Below are 18245 nucleotides of genomic sequence, written 5' to 3'. Positions count from 1 at the left end.
ATTGCCGTCAGCACTGCAGACAGCTCAGAGAGGGAAGGCAAAGATGGGGGTGGGGGGCTGTGGGAAGCTGTTTAGACAATGGTTTGGCTTCTTTAATTATTGTGCTGGGTTTGTCATGTTAACAAGGATAAACAAGTCGGGGGAAATCTCCCAGCTGACGCCAGGGCTTTGGCATTCACAGGGGGCGGGGGGGAGACCAAGACAGACCTGGGAGGTGGCGGGGAGGGGGAATTTAGCGTTCATTAAAGCGAGAGGCTGGGGACTGGGCTACCATGGGGCTGCCAGGTGATGGCTGAGGTTCCCCCTAGCCTGCCAGCCCCATACACCTAAGTGTCTCTGTCCTACCAGCACAGACCAGAGCACCGAACTGAAAAGACTGGCTGCCCTGCCTAGCGGTGCAGGAAAATCCCCCCAGAGAATAAGATGAGAACCTCAAACTCATTTTGCTCATGCCCCCAAATCCAGATGGAAACCCAGGTTTTCAGGTGACCAGCTAGAGCTGTGAACTTACTCACCACCTTGGGGTTTCCGAGTGAACCCCGCTGACGGCCACGCAGCTGGTCCTGACTCACACTGGGGCAGCTGAGATCGGAGTGAGGATCTCGGTGCGACCGAGGACCCCTCCCCAACACAGTCACTAATGTCCAGAGGAGTGCTTCCGGGGGCTTTGGATCAGGGCCGCAGTGAGGCAGGCCAGCTTTAGCGGCTGCATTTCAAGGACGGGGAGGGTAAAAGAAAACCTACAGAAGCAGCAGATCATGTCACCCAGCTTGAATCAACCTTGATGCCAGATGCCCACAGCAGCCCCAAGCCTGCCACGGCAACGGACACTGCTTGGCCCACCTTGGTGGCTGCAGCAGAGAGGGCGAGGACTGAATGGGTCATAGGGACTGAATTCCCCTCTGCCAGTGGGGCAGCTTTGGGTGTGTGCTCACCCTCCCGCTCTCTGTGCTGTAGCTGTTCTGTGGCTAAACAATCGCCAGGGTAGATGCCAGGCAGCACTCCCAATGCTAAGGCCAGGGCTATCCTATAAACTCACGTCGGCATAGCTATGTCGCTTAGGGATGGAAAAACCCACGCAGTGAGACCGACCTCAGCCCTGGTGTAGACAGCGCTGTGGCGCCGGGAGAGCTGTATGTGTCACCAAGCCCTAACTGAATCGTCGAGGGGGTGACGTGGGGAAGTGAAAACTGAGGAGGTTGGGGGGAGATGGCTGCACAGCTGGGTGTGCAGTCCCCGGCGGGGATGGGGTTACTGTGCACATCTTCACTGATGCAGGCACTGGGCAGGCTACGACAGCAGCCAGGGCCAAGCTTCTGTTCAGAGACCCATCCCCCTGCGGAGCTCTCTCTCTTCCCTCACGCTTTATTACTTGGGACACTAGGACAGAAACTAATTAGGACGGAGCATCAGAATTCCCGTGAGAGGCCTCTGCTCCGACTGCTTGTTCCACCTCTGACTCAGAGTCAGTCTCTGATCTGCCTAGGCATTTATACCGTCTTATTATTGCAGCAGCTCGATGCCCAAAGACAGGGAAGATCTGCCAGCTCGCAGCTTGGGCCCAGTCCTGCGAGCCTAACACAGGCAGGACTCTGCTGGAAGGTGCTGGGAATTTTGCCTGAGAAAGGACTGCAGGCCCAGGTATTTTGTCCAAGGCCCCGGAGCGGATGTATGGCCTTTCCTACTGCACTACGGCCAAAGTTCAAAGCGCCCCAGGGTCTGTTCAGAGCACCAGAGTCAGATCGGCTGAATTTCATGTAGCCTCCAGTGGATGAGACCTTCAAAAACTCAGCTGCTGTGTGCACACCTTCATGAAGAGAAAATATCAGGTACTAACGGGCTCTCTAATCTAGCCGAGAAAGATACAACAAGAACTGACAGTTGGCAGTTTAAGCCAGGCACATTCAAATGATGCAGATTTTCAACAGTGAGGCTGGTTAATCATTGGACCCAAGGCCCAAGGGAAGTGCTGGATTCTCCACCTCTTGATGTCTTCACACCCCAGCCTGGTTGCCTTTCGGGAAGGGAGGCTTTAGCCAAACCCAAGTTATCGGGGTTACTAGAAGGGTAACCGGCTGAAACTGGTCTCGCTATACACAAGGTCAGACTAGATGATCTGATGGTCTTTTCTGGCCTTAAAATCTCTGAATCAAAGATGATCTATATAAATATAAGGTGCTGCTACTCCATCGGCTCTCCATGAGGTGCCCAAGACACTTGGTGGAACAGAAGGAGCAGGGAATGTCAGATTTCACAGGGTTATTAGCCCGGACAGACAGGCTCTCCTGAGAGGCCTAGCACACTGGGCTTCTTAGAGACCAGCAGAACCTTTGATGGGGTCTAATGAATGCTCCTCTCTTTATGATGAGCCCCCACTGCCCCCTGCCTGCCGTGGCATGGCTCAGAGCTCCCGGCCCCCCTGGCCCTCGCAGCTGCTCTGTGTTTACAGCGGGAAGAAAGGATATTTTTATTGTTTCTGACATCGGCTGCCCCGGATTATCATAGTGTACACGGCAAGCCAAGTCAGCACCACTCTGCTAGGCTGCAGCCGGGCAGCTTGCCTGCGAGGGAAGGGAAGGAATGCGGCGGTGATAACATGTGTGCGGGGGGGGGGGGCGATTAGACCCATTCAGTCAGCATTTGGAAAGAGCCTTCTCTTTCGCTCTCACACCCCTTGGCAGGGCCAAGCGAGTCCTGCCGGGGGACGAGGTGGAGAGGTTACCCCTTGCCTTTGAACGTGTTTGTTTGTCTAGTTCTGCTCCTAATTCCATTAGAGCTAATTGCATTTGGGACTGCGGTCTGGTGTCATGTTTTGTTTTCTTTTAAAGGCTGAGATATTAATTTGCATATCCTTACCCAGCATGCCTTTCCCGGCCCTCAGCACTGCCAGGGCCTGAAATCTGTGCATAAGCAGCGAGGTTCGTGGGTTGAGTTTTTGAGCCCTGAGTGATCCAATCCCCTTAGGACTTGGAGGCTGAATTCTGAGGGTTGTGTGTCCAGTAAAATGATCTGTATTTAGATTAATAGCACATCGTAATAACCTAATCTAATTTGTAACACTCCCACCACTGTGGTTTATTGGTGAACTGTGGGTCACTCCTATGCCTCATCATTATCTCTCTGTAGGGGATACTTTGCTGATGTATTGAGGTGGCAATTAACACAGCAGTCCCATGCTATTCTACTTTATAGGCCCAGCCAGATTAATCTCACCTGCAGGGATCCCCAAACCTGCTGTCATCAGCCCAACTACAGACAGCATGGTGCTGAGGGACATGGTGGTCCTGGGGACACGGAGACTCACTGAGTGTCCACCCAGCACCTTTTCCAGTCCAACAGCACCGGAAGAAGGGGGGTTAATGGTCGCAAGCAGTCAGGGCTTCGTTTCCCTCTCCAGTCTGCGAGAGAGCATCCCCCTGAGCCATCCACAGCATCCCCCGAGTCACCCCACTGCATCCCCCCCCGAGTTGCCCTGCGGCACCCTCCTTGAGTCGCCTTGCGGCACCCCCCCCCGAGTTGCCCCGTACACTCCCCAGAGTCACCCCACAGCAGGCACTGACTCACTGGGCCATGAGGGGCAGCAATGATTCAAAAGGGAGAGTGCCCCCTACTGTGACACCCACACACCTGCATGCGGTACAGAGCCCCACTAGCATGGTGCTGGGACATTGGGGTCAGCATTGACTTTGAGGGGAGAGCGTCCCCACCCCACTGCTCCAGGCGCACAGCGCCCCCTAGTGCTGCCCCAGGGTGAGCCCTCATTTCAAGGTGAGGGCTCACTATACTGAGTAGGGTTGCCGCCTCCAAGATACAAAAAAACAGGAGCCAGCTATTACTTACAAGGCAGAGACCTCTCTGCTTCTCACATCATACCACGGCACTGGCCAACCAGCTGCGCCTACCCCCACTGCCCAGCCCAGTCTCCCAGGCCAGGCCCAGCCTCTCTCTTCCCCACAGCTCTGGGCCCCCAGACTCCGGCTCCCAGCCCCTGCAGTTGGACACCCCACTGGCTACCAGGCAGGCAGCAGGGGGCAGTTCAGTCTTGCAATACCCCTGCCTTTGTGCCACCACTTCCTCTTCAACCCGATGAATCTGCCACTACCCTGCCCCCATTTGCCACCCACTTGCTGGTCCTGGCCACCCTTTGGTGCCATCTGGCTGGGATGCAGGTACTACTCCCATCTCTGAGCAGGCTTGGCAGAGAGATGCATTATCATGCGATTGACAAAACCCGGCATTTTTAGTGTCCCGGGAAGACTTGCAGATTTCTCGTGGTGGCTACCTGGAAAACGGGCCGATCCTGGGAAACTTGGGCTGATGGCAACCCTAGGAGCGAGTCACCCACACTTCTCCCTGCAGCACAGCACCCCCAATGCTGAACCGGGGCACTGGGCTCCGCACTGACTCTGAAGAGCCAACCACCCGCCTCCCGCAGGCTGCCCACTCACACAGCTGCAAGACGGGGGCCACACTCTGTCCCCCGCTACCTGAGCAAAGGACACAGCAGCACCTCATCAGCTCCTCCTACCCCCTGGGGCAGCGCAGTAGGGTGACCAGATGTCCGATATTAGGGGCTTTGTCTTATATACACAACTCTACCCCCACCCCCTGAAAAAAAAGTCCTCCAATTTTTCACACTTGCCATCTGGTCACCCAAAGAGTTCAGGGGCATGGCCGGGCAAGGGATCCGTCCCACGAAGGAGTGGGTAGGCTGGTGGTTTTCATGGAGATGTTTTTCTTTTTCTCTTTCTTTTTTTTTTTCAAGGGAAGGGAGCGGGGAGCCCAGCCCCAAACCGCAGCTGGAGCCCAGCTGAAGAGCAAAGCGACTTCCAAGGCAGAGGAACAGGGGGTTGTTATTATTTATTAGCAGCTAATGCTTGATTGTCCACTAATCAGGCCAGAGAATACAAACGCGGGCCATCCCGGCCCCCCGCTCACATGTGGTTTCTGTTGCGTTGCCTGCCTTCCCCTACCCTCCCTGGTTGGGTTTTGTTTGTTTTTCTGTTAATTTGGTTGTTTTTCCATGTCGTTTTCCGTCAAACCGCATGTTTTTCCCCTTCATCTCGCCAGCCATTTAGTGACAGGCAGCCGGGGAAGGAGTCCAGCACGGAGCCCTTCTCTCCAAGTCTGGTGGGTGGCCCCCTGCCAGCTCCGGCACTCTGCGGAGTCAAACGTGCTGCATTCCATTCCACGCGGATCCAAGCGCTCACCTGCACTGCAGGCAATTAGGGACACATGGGACGAGCGGAGCTGGCAGCCTCCCCCTGGACAGATCCCCTAGCAAAGAGCAGTCACAGGCTTCCAAAGCGACGGACTCCTCCGGGCTGGCTGCTGTGCCACGCTATGGTGCACGCCGTGTCTGGTTCCCGCACGCTCCCGCTCACTCTGCAGCTTCCCCCGTCTTCTCTCTCCGCTCCTCCCCCAGCCTCTGGAGAGCTGACCTGGGATCTAGCCCTAGCTGTACTCTCACTCCCGATGCATCTGGCTTAGAGAGCGCTCCCACCTAGACACCGACGCAAGCCGCCCTGGCTAGAATGAATGGCGGGGACCCTGACTCTGGCTCAGCAGCTCCTAGGGGCTGAGGGAGCGTGCTCATGGATGCATTATTAGACCCAAGCTAGCTAGATGTGTCCAGGGATGGAGAAATTGGTTCCCTCCAGGGTATGGGTGACCTAGGAGCTCCCTTTCTGCTATCCATGGCCATTAACTCAAGCCCCCCTTCCACATTGCCTGGGAGGCCTTCCTGGTCCCATTTGCACAGACACCTCACTCTCCTCTTTTGGCCGACCTTCTGCCTCTAACTATCCTCTCCTCTCTGGCCTGTTAAAATTATTTTTATAACAGACTATAAAAAAGAGAGCCATGTGCCAAACCTCAAGAGCACATTATTTCCTAACATCTCTGTTACAGCCACTCCCCCGCCCTCGGGCCCTGCGTTGCCTAACTCGGAGCGTGAGCTCTGGCTCAGCCGGGAGCTTGCCTTCTAGCCTTGCTCTGAGATGGCTCAGCTCCCCCAGGGTGCTCCGGTTCCACCCCCTTCCTGACCCCGCGCAATCCATCGCACAGAGCTGTGCTCTTCAGGAGAGAATTCCCTGGATGGAAAGTCCCATTGCATCCCCGTCTCCCAGCACGCCTAGCCCTGCTCACCCAGCACAACCCCCTGGGCAGTGGGATGCCAGTGGAAGCACCAAGAGAACCTAGTGTCCTGATTCCACAGCCCCGTGCAGCCTCTTGGGTGTAAATGGGAATCACTCCAGCGAAGACAGCACTTGGCTGTTCCGAGGCTCAGCCTGGCCCGTGGTTAAGCGGCTCTCCAATATCTGCGCAATATGTTATGTTCACTGTGCTCTAAGACCTTCAACTACACGAGTTCAGTGACGGCCTGATTGGCAAGTACCCAACCCCCAGGGCAAACAGCAAGAGGGACGTAGCCTGAAACAATTGGCCCAGGGGGCCATCCAGTCCCGTTCTTCATCTAGGACAGTGGCCAGGGCCTTCAGAAGGAGGAACAAGAAAGCCCATAATGGACAATTCCAGAAGGATCTGTGCTTCCCATTAGTTCGTGGCTGGTTTGATCCACACCTGGCCTTGCAGTCACACAAGTCAGGCAGATTTAAATCTGCACATTTGATGTCCGGGGACTACCTGCCCATGACACCATCCCTTGAGGGGCAGGATTTCCTATGCACAGAAAGTGGCTCCACGTGGCCTGCTCCAAGAAGAGGCTGTGGCTTTAAAGGATCAGTGGGCACGGACCTGTTCCTGAGCGGCTCTTTTTTGAATGGCCAGCCAACGACATGAGAGGATACTGAAGAGGTGGATAATTGTGCCTGACCCCGGAATGGGAAATCCCTTTGCAGTGGCTCAAACCCAGAAGCTGGGGATGCTTTTGGATGATGGGGCGGACTGGCCTTGTGACCATTTGCACTCTCCCTTTGAACCCTGCCCTGCCCAGGGTGGGGAAGAGGCCAGCACCAAGCTGTGAGCCAACTCTTGAGCAAGGGCTCCAATTCTGAGTCCAACCTCCGTAGGGTGAACCCCAATGCTGAGCTACGCTGGGATTTCAGGCAGGGCTGGGGGCACCTCTACAAGGCCCAGCTGGGCCTGCAAAACCCAGGCTGGGAAGCTGCTCTGAGCTTGGCGCGGCTCTTGTTTTCACGCTGGGTGAAAGGAGGGGGTCCTTGTCCACTCAGGGACATGCCCCTCTGCAGTAGCATGTCTCTGCACTGAGGTTATTAATTCCGTGAGAGGAAGAGGCAAGTGAGTGGGGTAGGGGTGATGGGGGAGGGGGGGAAGGGAAGGAAGAACTTGCAGAGAGCTTTCAGTTAAAATCCAGGCAATTAAATTAATTACCAGAAAAAGCATCTCACCTGATTAGTTCCTTGCATATTTAATTACATTAGCAACATCGGGCATTCGCTTATTTCTTTATCTCCGGCTCTCTCTGCTGGGCTCGCAGCCCCGGCACTGTCCGAGCTCTCCCCAGCCTGCCACAGCCCAGGGAAAGCTGGGAGCGAGTGAAACCAGCAGGATATCGGCGCTAAAGCCGACCCATTCCCACGGGCCCCTGGGGGGATTGACGGGGATTATTATTAGTGAGGTGCTTAGCAGATGTAAAAGCCATTGCAAAGTCAGGGCTATGCCACAGCTGGAAAGGAGCCTTCGGAGGCGAGAAGCTGAGCCAGGCCCCCTCCTTCTCTCCAGCCCAGATCTGGGCTCCAGCTTCCCCTTCCCTGCGTGCAGAGCTGCATGGCAGCCTGACGTGCAGCCCAGCTCAGCTGTTCCCACCCGGTTTCCAACAGGAAGGATTTCTGGTGGGCGTCAGGGCCTCTCCCGGGTTTAGCCCCGCTGGGGGGAAGAACCCCCTGGCAGGCACAGGGCGACACAGTGCCACGGTGCCACGTTCAGCAGAGTCGTGGAGGGTGTCATGCCCTCCAAAGTCACCCTGGAGCCAGAGAGGCTCTGAATTGGTGTGGGGGGGAGGGCGGGCGCTCTGCGCTTTGGGAGCCTCACAGAACGGGCCCCAGGGGTGAGTCCAGCCTGAACGAGAGTCACTTACTCGACAGGGTTGCCGGTAAATGATGCACCCACTCTGGCCTCTCCATTGCCACATGGCCTCATCAACCCACCATCCAGCCCCTCCACAGCTTCTCTGCCACCTCCCGCCCCCTCCTCCCCATCTGCTGACTCATCTGTAGATTTCCCCTCCTTCTCCCTAACTCCCCGCACTCCTGGATGACTCCAGCAAACCACCCTCTTGCTGCCCCGTTACCCGGCAACTCTTGATAAGGTGCTGCGGGGGGGGGGGGGGGGGGCCTTCACCCACAACAAGTGGCTCTCTCCTCATTCTGTCTGCCATGCTCTTTGCCGGCAACCACATGCCTCTGGCCTCCCTGGTTCGCAGGCCCAAAGCCCCAGGGTTTATTTGCTGCCTTTGATCCCCTCGTTGTACTCAGCTGGGTCTGGTCCCACCCTCTCCGGACAACATCTTGCTGACATCCTACAAGAACAGATCCGTCGTGGCCTCCCGCCCTTGGTCCACAGCCTGTCCTCGTCCCTGCTCATCACACACACCAAGGATTCTCATCTGATCTGCTCATCTAGCCCTTCCACCTCTCCCCTGGACATCAGCCCCTCCTAGCTACTGAGCGTCCTACACCCATGGAGGAAAGAGTCAATGATCAGATCCTAAGGCATACATAGGAGGGGGAAAAGTTAAGGTTACACCTGAATTCTGGCATTTCCTGACTTGCATGTTCCTCAATTTACAATCTGAATAATGTCTGTTTTGTATGTGTGCGGGATGTGTGTGTGTGTGTAGATTAATATAGCATCATCCCGCCACAGCGTTAAACTTCACAGGTGGCATGTGACTGGGCTGGCTGCTTCCGACGTGCCCCATCGTCACCAAGGGTCACGCTCCAGGCAGCCTGCCTCAGTTTCCCCTCTGGGACTGTGCAAATAAAACTTCCCGGCAGGCTTTTTCTTGGGCAAAAATATCCCTCCTTGGGGACTGGGTTTATTAATATAAAAGAAACTGCTAATAAAACTCAACCCCCCCCAGCCCCCCCCAAACAGTCCATTTGTAAGTCCACAGAACCCAAGGGTTTTCTTCCCCTTCCCAAGCCTCCTGGCCTGGAGGAACTCTCACGGTCTTCCCTGCAAGAGCCTTTCCTCACTGTCTGCGGACTCTGCTACAGCTTCCTGGGCTTTCCCCTTCACTGCAGCCACCTGCTGCCCTTTTAGGGAACTACCTGATTGAACCCAAAGGTGCCTCATTTTGTGATATTTTAGGGCTAGACCCAGCCCTCTGGCCCATAAGGGGCGAGCCATCCTGGTACACGGCTGCTCCAGGATTGACGTTCACCACTCACGGCTGGTGAGTTAGGCTGCAGGCGCCTTTCATGTCAGATCATTTATCACTCCTAATCAGAAATGCCCCGCTGGCCCCTTGGATGGACCCAGTAAGGTGAAACAAGTGTTTAGAGAAAAGACCCACGACACACCGGGCTGGATGGCCCGAGCCCAGGAATCTTGGCCGATATTGTCACCTACACACACATCCCGTCCTGTGAAATACACAGTTGCCATCACCTCTACGCGCCGAGTCCTGTGAATTCTAGTGACTGTCGTGTCCAAACACACGCCCATAGTCTCCCATGCAGGAACTACAGTCATTAATGCCTCGCTCCAGCCACTCATCTGAGACGGCCCCACCGCGGCGCAGCCAGAATTGCCCCTTAGAGCTAAGCATGCTTTGCTGATTGCTGGGAGAATCTCTCCCTTCCCTCGAGTCACAACAGCGGACGTGAGTCCCTTATTCCTCTGGGCTGCACCATCCCGTGAGCGTGGATGGGGGAGCATCCCCTTGCGCCTAGAGAGCCAAGCAGCAGTTAACCTACGATGGGGGGCCAGGCTGCTGCCAGATGTGGGGAGGAGATGCCCAGTGCTGGGTTGTGTTATCGGGGTACGGTGCAGCTCTCACGGTCTATCCCCAAGGAGGGGTCCGGACCTCGCGCTAAGGCGTACTCACTTCCCACTTTCAGGTAGGTCTGGTATTTGAGGTGCCACGAGGAGCCTTCGTAGCAGGCGTACTGGCCAGTGCGTGTGAGGTCAACGTTGCGCAGCACCAGGCGTGACCCGTTGAGGTGGGACTCATCCATGTCTGTGCCGTTGGCCGACCAGGTCACGGCCGCGTCCCAGTCCATCGCCCCGCACTGCATGGTCACATCTGCGCCCAGCCGCTCGTACTGGACCTGCATGTCTGAGGAGACAGAAGAAGAATCCCGAGGTGAGCTCTAAGCACGTCTAAGCAAGCCACACTCGGGGGGTGTGGAAACGGTGGGGCAGCTGAGAGAGAGAGAGAGAGAGAGAGACCCCGGAGCTACCCTGGAAGAAAGTCTGAGCATTAAATCACCCCCCAGAAGGAGGCAGGAAAGGCAGCATGACATGAGCACAGCCCCGGAGCCAGGCCTGCGCGGGTTCTAGTCACAGCTCTGACACTGACTCACTGTACAGCTCTGGGCACATCCTTTAAATCCTTCTTGATGCCTCAGCTTCCTCACCTACACCACACTGGCCTTCCTCACCTACACTGACACGGGCCTGCTCACCCCGGTAAGCTGCTTGGAGTCCCTGCTCAGTGCAAAGCCCTATCCTCGTTAGCCCCACTTTCCATGGCAGAGCTTACAAAGGCACGGAGAGCTCGCGCGGCTCGGCTTAGTGGGCTGGACACTGACCTGGCATCCAAGCCCTGTCCATTCCAGTGCTATCAGCCTTCTGGGGGACCTTGGGCTGGTAGCTTCAGCAGGACAAGGGTCCCTCCCTACCGCTGAGCTGGGCAAGGCAGGTAAAGGAGTTCCCTTTGTTTGCAACCTGCTTTAACAATGACAATCATTCGGGCTTTTCCTCTGCAGATCTCAGTGACCTTCCCAAGGGGGGGGGGGGCAGAGCCATCGTCCCCATTTTACACAAGGCAGGAGGTGCAGAGTGATGAAGGGACAAGCCCACTGTTGTACAGGGAGTCCGGGGCAGAGCTGAGAAACGACCCCAGGTGTCCTGATAGGGTGATCAGTCAGCAAGTGTGAAAAATCAGGACGGGGGTGGGGGGGTAATAGGAGCTTATATAAGAAAAAGACCCCCAAATCGGGACTGTCCCTATCAAATCGGGACATCTGGTCACCCTATGTCCTGACACCCCCATCCAGCCTGTGCCCTCGCCCCGATACTACGAGCTAAGCGATAGCTTGTTATGAGCAGCTGCCTGTGCCCCAGCAACGGCGCCAACCCGTTCTACGGCCTGGTACTCCTCGGCTGGGGGACGGGTGCTACCGGGCAGCCAGACCGAGTGACGGGGATTGGGAGTTAGAGGCTTCTACCAGGTCATTTGTCTCTCACCAGGCACAGACAACAGTGACAAGAATGGCCTCACGATGGGCAGTGGGAATCCATTGACACCGGCGTCCAGGGTCAGGCCATCGAATTATATGATTTTAGTGGAGTTGCCTAGAGAGGCCTATTCCGCAGTACCCATCTGCTCGTCCTCTGGGCTGGGGAGGCTAAATCTCTAGTCTCTCTGTCGTTGGTCCCTGTGTCTGAGAGGGAGGGAGATGTAACGCCCAAGGCTTCAGGGTGGGACAAATACTGCCGAGGCAACACTGCAAGAGAGGGGACGGGTGATTGTTGCTGGTGGTACAGGGTGGTTATGAACAAGGGAGAAAGCCCAGGCATTAGGACAGGGAAGATGATGATTACGCATAAGGAACATTCATTCACAGGCAGTCAGACTCACAGGCAGTCAGTTTCCGTGTGGTAAAGCTGGTTGGAAAAATTCGGATGGGACATGCTTTCTGTGGAGCTTGCTGGTTCAACATTCAAGCATTTCGTGGATACGGCTCAGTTTCAGCAAAGGTTCAATGGAAGCCAGGCAGCGTTTGAATCCTGCCTGCCAGGAAGGTTTCCACTGGAAACTTGCCTGGTTTCCTGCCAGCTCACCCGCCCGGCTCCTTGGCACCCTGCCTGGTGGGCTGACACGGAGTTGGGAGTCTCAGCTCCCACGGTCACAGCTCCTCAACAGACTAGGCTTCCAGTCTCCCCATGTGGTCTGACTCAGAGCTGGGAACCCCAAGGCTTCCAGGGCCTGTGGCATCCTGCCAGGTGGACTCATATGGAATTAGGGACCTCAGGGAGCCCAGGGTCCACAGCTGGCCGATTATGCCGTGTGGGCAATTTGCGCATACAGTCATAATAACTGTGTGTGCAAAGCTGGGGACGTGGCTGTGTGGACGTTTTTGCATTGTTTTGAAAACCAGGACCTGGACACAGGGAGTGTGGGTGAGGATTGTGACTGTGCAGAACATAAAGCAAGGCATGGACGCTGCCTGGAGGATCTTACGGTCTAAAGAGATGGACAACACAAGTGCACTGGGTGCCTCTGTGTTTGACAGTTACCCGAGGGACCTCAAGAGACCCGGGCAGTAGAGTTCCTCAGGAGACACTCAGAGACTGAGTGGGTGGGACCGTCCTGCTGTGTGACAGCTGATGGGAGCAATGGTCTGTCGTGGGACCCTCCTCAGCCAGCTGGGCCAGGCATCACACTCCCACCCGTGTCCGAGAGAAGGCAGGCTGACGCCAGAAGCTGAGCAGGAGTGCTGGAGCGAATGCATGTGGAGAGAGCAGTGGAATCCCCCAGGGCCGGGCCGGGGCCAGGGGGAGCCCTGAGGGGAAGGGGTAATGGCAGTCTCCTACATCCTAACATGCTCAGTTAGGTGGAAGCCCGGAGTTGTAATGCCATGAGACGTACTCAGATCTGGGTGCTCAGGAACGCAGGTCTCCCTGTTCCTGGGAACCTTCCAAAACAGCTCAAAATCCAGCTACACATAGAAACGCAAAGGGTCCATTAGCATAATATGGGAAGTAGGGGTATGGCTGAAGGGGCATTAAAGAGAAAATTTTATACCCACATACAGAGATCTTCCAGACCTCTCCTCCCCCCCCACACACTAGCCCAGCTCTGGGTACCCTACACACAGCTCTGCCAACATCCCTCCACCCTGATCTGCAGCACGGCTCTTATTCCAGCCCGGGGCTCCCCATATTCAACTCTGTTGCTGTCCCTCAACCCTGACCTGAAGCCCCCGTCGCCATGGTGTTCCTACCCCTTTCGCAGGAGCATTTCTCAGCCGTCCTCAGTCCTCGCTTGGTTCTACTTGGAGCGTGCACCCCTCTTGGGCAGGCACTGCCATCAGCACTGGATTGCCCGCCCGAGCTTGGCTTCAAACCCACACTGGCAAAGGCGAGAGGCCAACTCCCACCCCCCCGCCCTCGCTCCCCGCTCTTCCACCTCTAATGCTGCTTTTGGATCGAGACCGATCGGCGCACAGCTACCACATCCGATGCCGCTGGTGGGAGCCTGAGCGGAGAACGCACTGGAGCGTGACAAGCAGGGAAATCAAACCACCGGGGCAGCATTCTTCTTCTTCGTTATTTGTACAGCTGCAGTGCCGAGGGGCCCTAATCACGGATCAGGACCGTACCAGCACAGGGACTCCTCCTGTGCAGTCACTTGTCCAAGCTGCCCAGGTCTCTGGGTATGTGGGCACAGCAACAAAACCCCCACAGCAGCGAGTCTCAGAGGCCAGGTCAACAGACGCCGGCTCCTGGGGCTTGTACTACGGCGTGAAAACTAGCCATGCAGACGTTCCTGCTCAGGCTCTGTGACCCACCCCCTCGCCGGTCCCCCGAGCAGGAACGTTGACTATTTTAAGTGCCATAGCACGAGCCCAGGTCTGTAGACCCGGTCTCTGAGCCTCACGGCTGTGTTTGCAGCGTGCTCATACCCTCTGCGTCCTGGAGGGAGGCTGGGCAGCACACAGAGCTGCAGAATGGCCTCTGGCCATGCACTTCCCTCTGCAGAGCAGCCCTGACCTTCCTGACAAAGCCACAAGGGATCACTGCACTTCTGGGCAAAGCTCGCCCGCGAGAGATGCAGCGTGCATCTGGGACGCGATTCCAGATGGAGGGCTGTGGGTGCACGCAGAGCAAGCACCTGCGGCGTGGAGGGAGAGTTAATCTGGGGATGGGTGGGTGGCCAGCTGTGAATATTTGCGTATATGGGATGTGAGGGTCCGTGTGTATATGAGGACGGTATGCAAACGCGGTGTGTGTCTGTGTGTGGGTGAGTGAGAGAGATTGGACAACGGTGGATGCAGAGTATGAGTGTGCACGGCAGACTCATGGCACGTGCATGTACGTCGGGGTATGCCTGTGCGCATGGGGTCTGTGTGTGCGCAGCCGAGCTGTGGGTAGGCAGGGGGTGGATCTGAGCTCTCTCTGCAGGTTTTGGCACATGTGCAGTCAGGCTGGGAGATGCCGCTGTGAAGTCGCTGGTGCTTGCCTCTTTGGAAAGAGAATGTGCGGGACCCATTTTTGGCAGCCACGGCACACGTGTTTCTCTTCACTGGGGCTCTGCTAATTTATGTCCCTCCCTTCAAGGCAAGATGCTGACCTGAGCTCTGTGTAAAACCCCAGGGACAGAGTGTCTCCCCGGACGGTAGGTGCAACCCCCACGTGGCTGGTATCTTGTGAGGGGAGATTCAGCGCTCAAGTGGGACCAGAGCATGAGGCTGGTACTAAATACGGCTCTTCCCTGACCTACATCCCCTTGGAAATGCCTCTGACAGCAGCCAGGTCCCAGGCCGCGCTGTGGGGAGAGTGCAGACATGCCGAGCCACCCGCTCCTTGCCCAGCGTGCCGCTACGTAGGGCTGGAAGGGGGTGGCAGGTCATTTCAGGGAGGCCACGTCCACTGGCACACGCCGGGCACAGCTGGTGTTGGAAGAAAGCAGAGAATGAACGGGACTGGCTTGAGCTCAAATAACTGTTGATGCGGCTTCTGGGGAGGGGAAAGGATTGCCATATGCATGGGCAGGGGCAGAGGGGGGGCCATGCATGGACCATCAGGAAACTGCTCTGACTGGACACTTTGGATGGGCCAAGGTAGCTGCCGCCCCTTGGTGGCTTTTTTTTTGGTCCGGAGGAGAACTTGGTGGCTTCATTAGGTGCTCCCACCACCGTGGTTCTCAACACCACCCCTGCTGGGACCCTGGGGGTTCCCATCGCCCCACTGGGGCTTCCTCCTGATCCTGAAAGGTAGAGACAGGGACCACATGGCATCCTGGTCTGTGTTTCTTTGCCCTGAGCAATTCCCTAGGCTCCTTACACTCTTCCCACACCCCCTTCACCTTCAGCTTCCACCTTAGTGCTCTGCCTCAGGGCGCTTTCCTGTGGCCGGCCTGGCAAGCTAAAACGGATTCCCAAACGGCCTTTGACTGGAGACTGGTCCATCGATCCATCCAGGAGGTGAGCTCCAGCATCTTACTCAGACTCCTGCACCCATAAATCCCCCTGGTAGCATTGAACAAAGCCGTTATCCTTTGCTCCCCTCGAGCCTCTTCTGTTGCATTGCCCATACAGCGGCTGCTGAGTTTGACCCCCACAAGGCAGCCGAAGCTGGGCAGGTGCTCCCTGTTCAAGGCCTGGGGACCCTTTGTGAGGAACACCGAGCGTTATTGCAGCCCGAGGCAGGGGAGGGATCCTTTCAGTGAGAAGGCTAAAGGAGTCCCCAAGGGGGAAGGTGCTGGGCCCGTTGAGTTTGAAAGCTTCCCATCTGCTGGTCCCGGGAGGGAGGTGGAGGAAGCAGAGGGTGCTGACGGAGCGGCTCACAGGTCCCTGATGGATGCTGTGCTTCTCTGTCACCCTCCAGACAGTGGCTGAGGGGGTGTCTGTGGCTGGAGGGGGACGGGGAGAGGAGGACTCTTAAATTGCGTTCCTATTGGCCCATAAATGAGCGGCCCTCCGAGGCTGGCTGCTAGCCGCCAATGCTCCGGCCGTAGGGAGGGATTAGGGAGCTGTTCCTAGCACTGCGGCGCATTGTCTCTGCAAGTGGCGCTCTCTTGCCAAGTCGATGATTGAAGGCCCATTACGCCCTACGGACCAGGGAGAATCCAGCAAACCACATGCTCGTCTCTCTGCCTGCGTTCCAGAGGCGCCCGTGGGAGCAGAGCCAGAGGGCTGACAGTGCAGTCAGCACGGAGCAGGGCCGCTTGCCACACTCATCGGCGGGGAGCGGAGCCGCTGGCCCGGAAAGGGGACTTTGACTGAGCTTGATCAGCTTTCACCTGCTTTTACGAGGCAGAGGGATAAACCCAGAGCCAGCCTCTCTGAACGTGACCGGGCTCACTGCACGGAGCAGCGCTGGATGTCAAGCGTTGCGTCAGATCACTTTGAAGGGGGCCCAAACCAGCAGCATGCCAAGCCAACGCCTCGGCTGCCAGGTGCAGTCTGGGGTGTGCGTGGAGCGTGTTTACATTCACACAGCACCAGACTGACGCAGCCCAGAGACCGACTGCCTCTGCTTAGCTGCAAAACAGGTACAGCATGGACAGAAGCCAGCACACAGCTCCCACGCAGCCACCCACGGGGGTGCCCTCGCCCTGCTCGGGGGGGATCCGTGCTCTGGAGTTCACCAGTCCTGGCTCATTCTTCTGAGATTGTCAGCAAACACATTTCAGAGCATCAGAGCTGCTACGCTGGGGTCAGACCAATGGTCCATCCTGCCCAGTACCCTGTCTCTGACAGTGACCCATACCAGAGCTTTGGGGGAGTTATGGAGTGATCTGCCCTGTCTTCCACTCCTGGCTTCTGGCAGTCAGAGGCGTAGGGACACCCAGAGCATGGGGTTGCACCCCTGAACATCTTGGCTAATAGCCATTGATGGACCTATCCTCCAGGGACTGATCCAGTTCCTTTCAGAACCCCTTTTTGGGACCAGTGGGAGGGACGGGGAGCTTGGAGACCTGACTCTGTCCTATATTCCTTGTGTGACCCTGGGGGAGAGACTGCCTCTCCCGTGCCTTGCCCACTCTACACTACAGGGGTAAACTCACCCACAGGCCGGTGAGGAGAGGGTAAAAGCCACTGGCAGCTGTCAGGTGCTCAGCTACTGTGGGGAAGGGGCCACGTTAGTGCCCAGCGAGAGAAGTTGCTGATCATCTACCAGGTGATAGCAGCTGCCTCTTGTTACTAGGGGTCCATCTCCCACCCAAATTAAGGTGTGACTGTAGACCAGGCAGACACAGCCATGCTAGTGTCAGCCTAGCTGGCACGGACAGCAATAGCAATGGCGAGCCAGGTACAAAGCCAGTGTGCCCGGCAGGTTTGTACCGGAGCGGGCGGCCAGTGCCACCACATCTGCTCTCGTTAGCCGCGCCAGCCCGATGAGCGGGGGGACGCCCCCCGGTGCTGCAGCCACTCCTTCACGGGCGTGCCCCCGGGGCAGCATGAACAGAAGGACGCGGCGTTGGGGAAAATGTCTCCACTGGGTTTGGGGCAGTTCTGGAGCCCCAGCACGTCAGGCCATTGAGCCTTGGTTTTTTTTGCATTGACTCGCCTGGAGGCCTGGGAAGCCCCTTCCAACCCAGAGCCTCAGGGGATGTGGGACAGGAGAGAGACCAGGACGAGGCCGTCTTCGGTCCTGGGGAGGGGGGGAAAACCAGACCAATGTTCGTTGCATGCAGAGCGGTGGCCTGGGGGGGGAGTCGCCAAGTGCAGTTGATGCAGCATTCAGGGCTTTCCCTGGAGCGAGTACAGGGCAGCATCCGGGGGCACTGCCAATACTGAGATCACCTCTCCTAGTGACGTTGGCCAAAGGGCCAGAGTGGGCCCTGCAAGAGAGCCTAGCTGGGACCAGGCACGAGTGCAGAATTCCCCTGCAATCCAGGACTGCTCCCTGCTAGCGTGACGGCCCCACCCTGGCCAAAGGGGGGGCACATGTGCAGGCAGGGACGGACCCCTAGCCAACGTCTCCCCCCCACATGCTGGTATGCACAGAGCCACCGCAGCGAGGGTCAGCGAAGGGCAGGGCAACAAGCGACTGATCGGAGGCAGGCGTTAAGCTGCCCTGCCCCGCTGCAGGGGAGGACCAAGACTTCAGGCTGCAGAGCCACTTGGTAAGAGACCAGGTGGGCGATTCTGTAGAGCATTAGTCACAGGAAGCAAAGGGAGACCTGGGATGCCACCTGTGGCCAAATGGCTTTGTGAGCACGTAAAGGAGCAGCTGAAAGCAGCTCTTCTGCGACAGACACTAGCGAAGGGACGAGATGAAGCGGTTTGGGAGGTGGGGCCTATGGGAGGGCACTTTACCCGTTCCTGCTCAGCCGGGGCCCCTACACTGAAATTACCACTCTC

General features: G+C 57.0%; 1 protein-coding gene across 3 annotated transcripts in view; it reads right to left on the bottom strand.

The window, feature by feature from the left end:
- CNTFR (ciliary neurotrophic factor receptor) overlaps window positions 1-18245 on the bottom strand; it is a 462459-nt gene that overhangs the window by 142406 nt on the left and 301808 nt on the right. For all 3 annotated transcript variants that reach the window (XM_073343357.2, XM_073343356.2, XM_073343355.2), the window contains one exon: window positions 10034-10264. In XM_073343357.2, coding sequence (XP_073199458.1) covers window positions 10034-10264 — 231 coding nt within the window. The remainder of the gene's footprint in view (window positions 1-10033; window positions 10265-18245) is intronic.

Source organism: Lepidochelys kempii, chromosome 5 (assembly GCF_965140285.1).
Source record: "Lepidochelys kempii isolate rLepKem1 chromosome 5, rLepKem1.hap1, whole genome shotgun sequence".
In the NCBI taxonomy this organism is placed as follows: domain Eukaryota; kingdom Metazoa; phylum Chordata; order Testudines; family Cheloniidae; genus Lepidochelys; species Lepidochelys kempii.
Note: the sequence above shows the minus strand (reverse complement) of the source record. Positions and strands in the feature narration are given on the sequence as shown.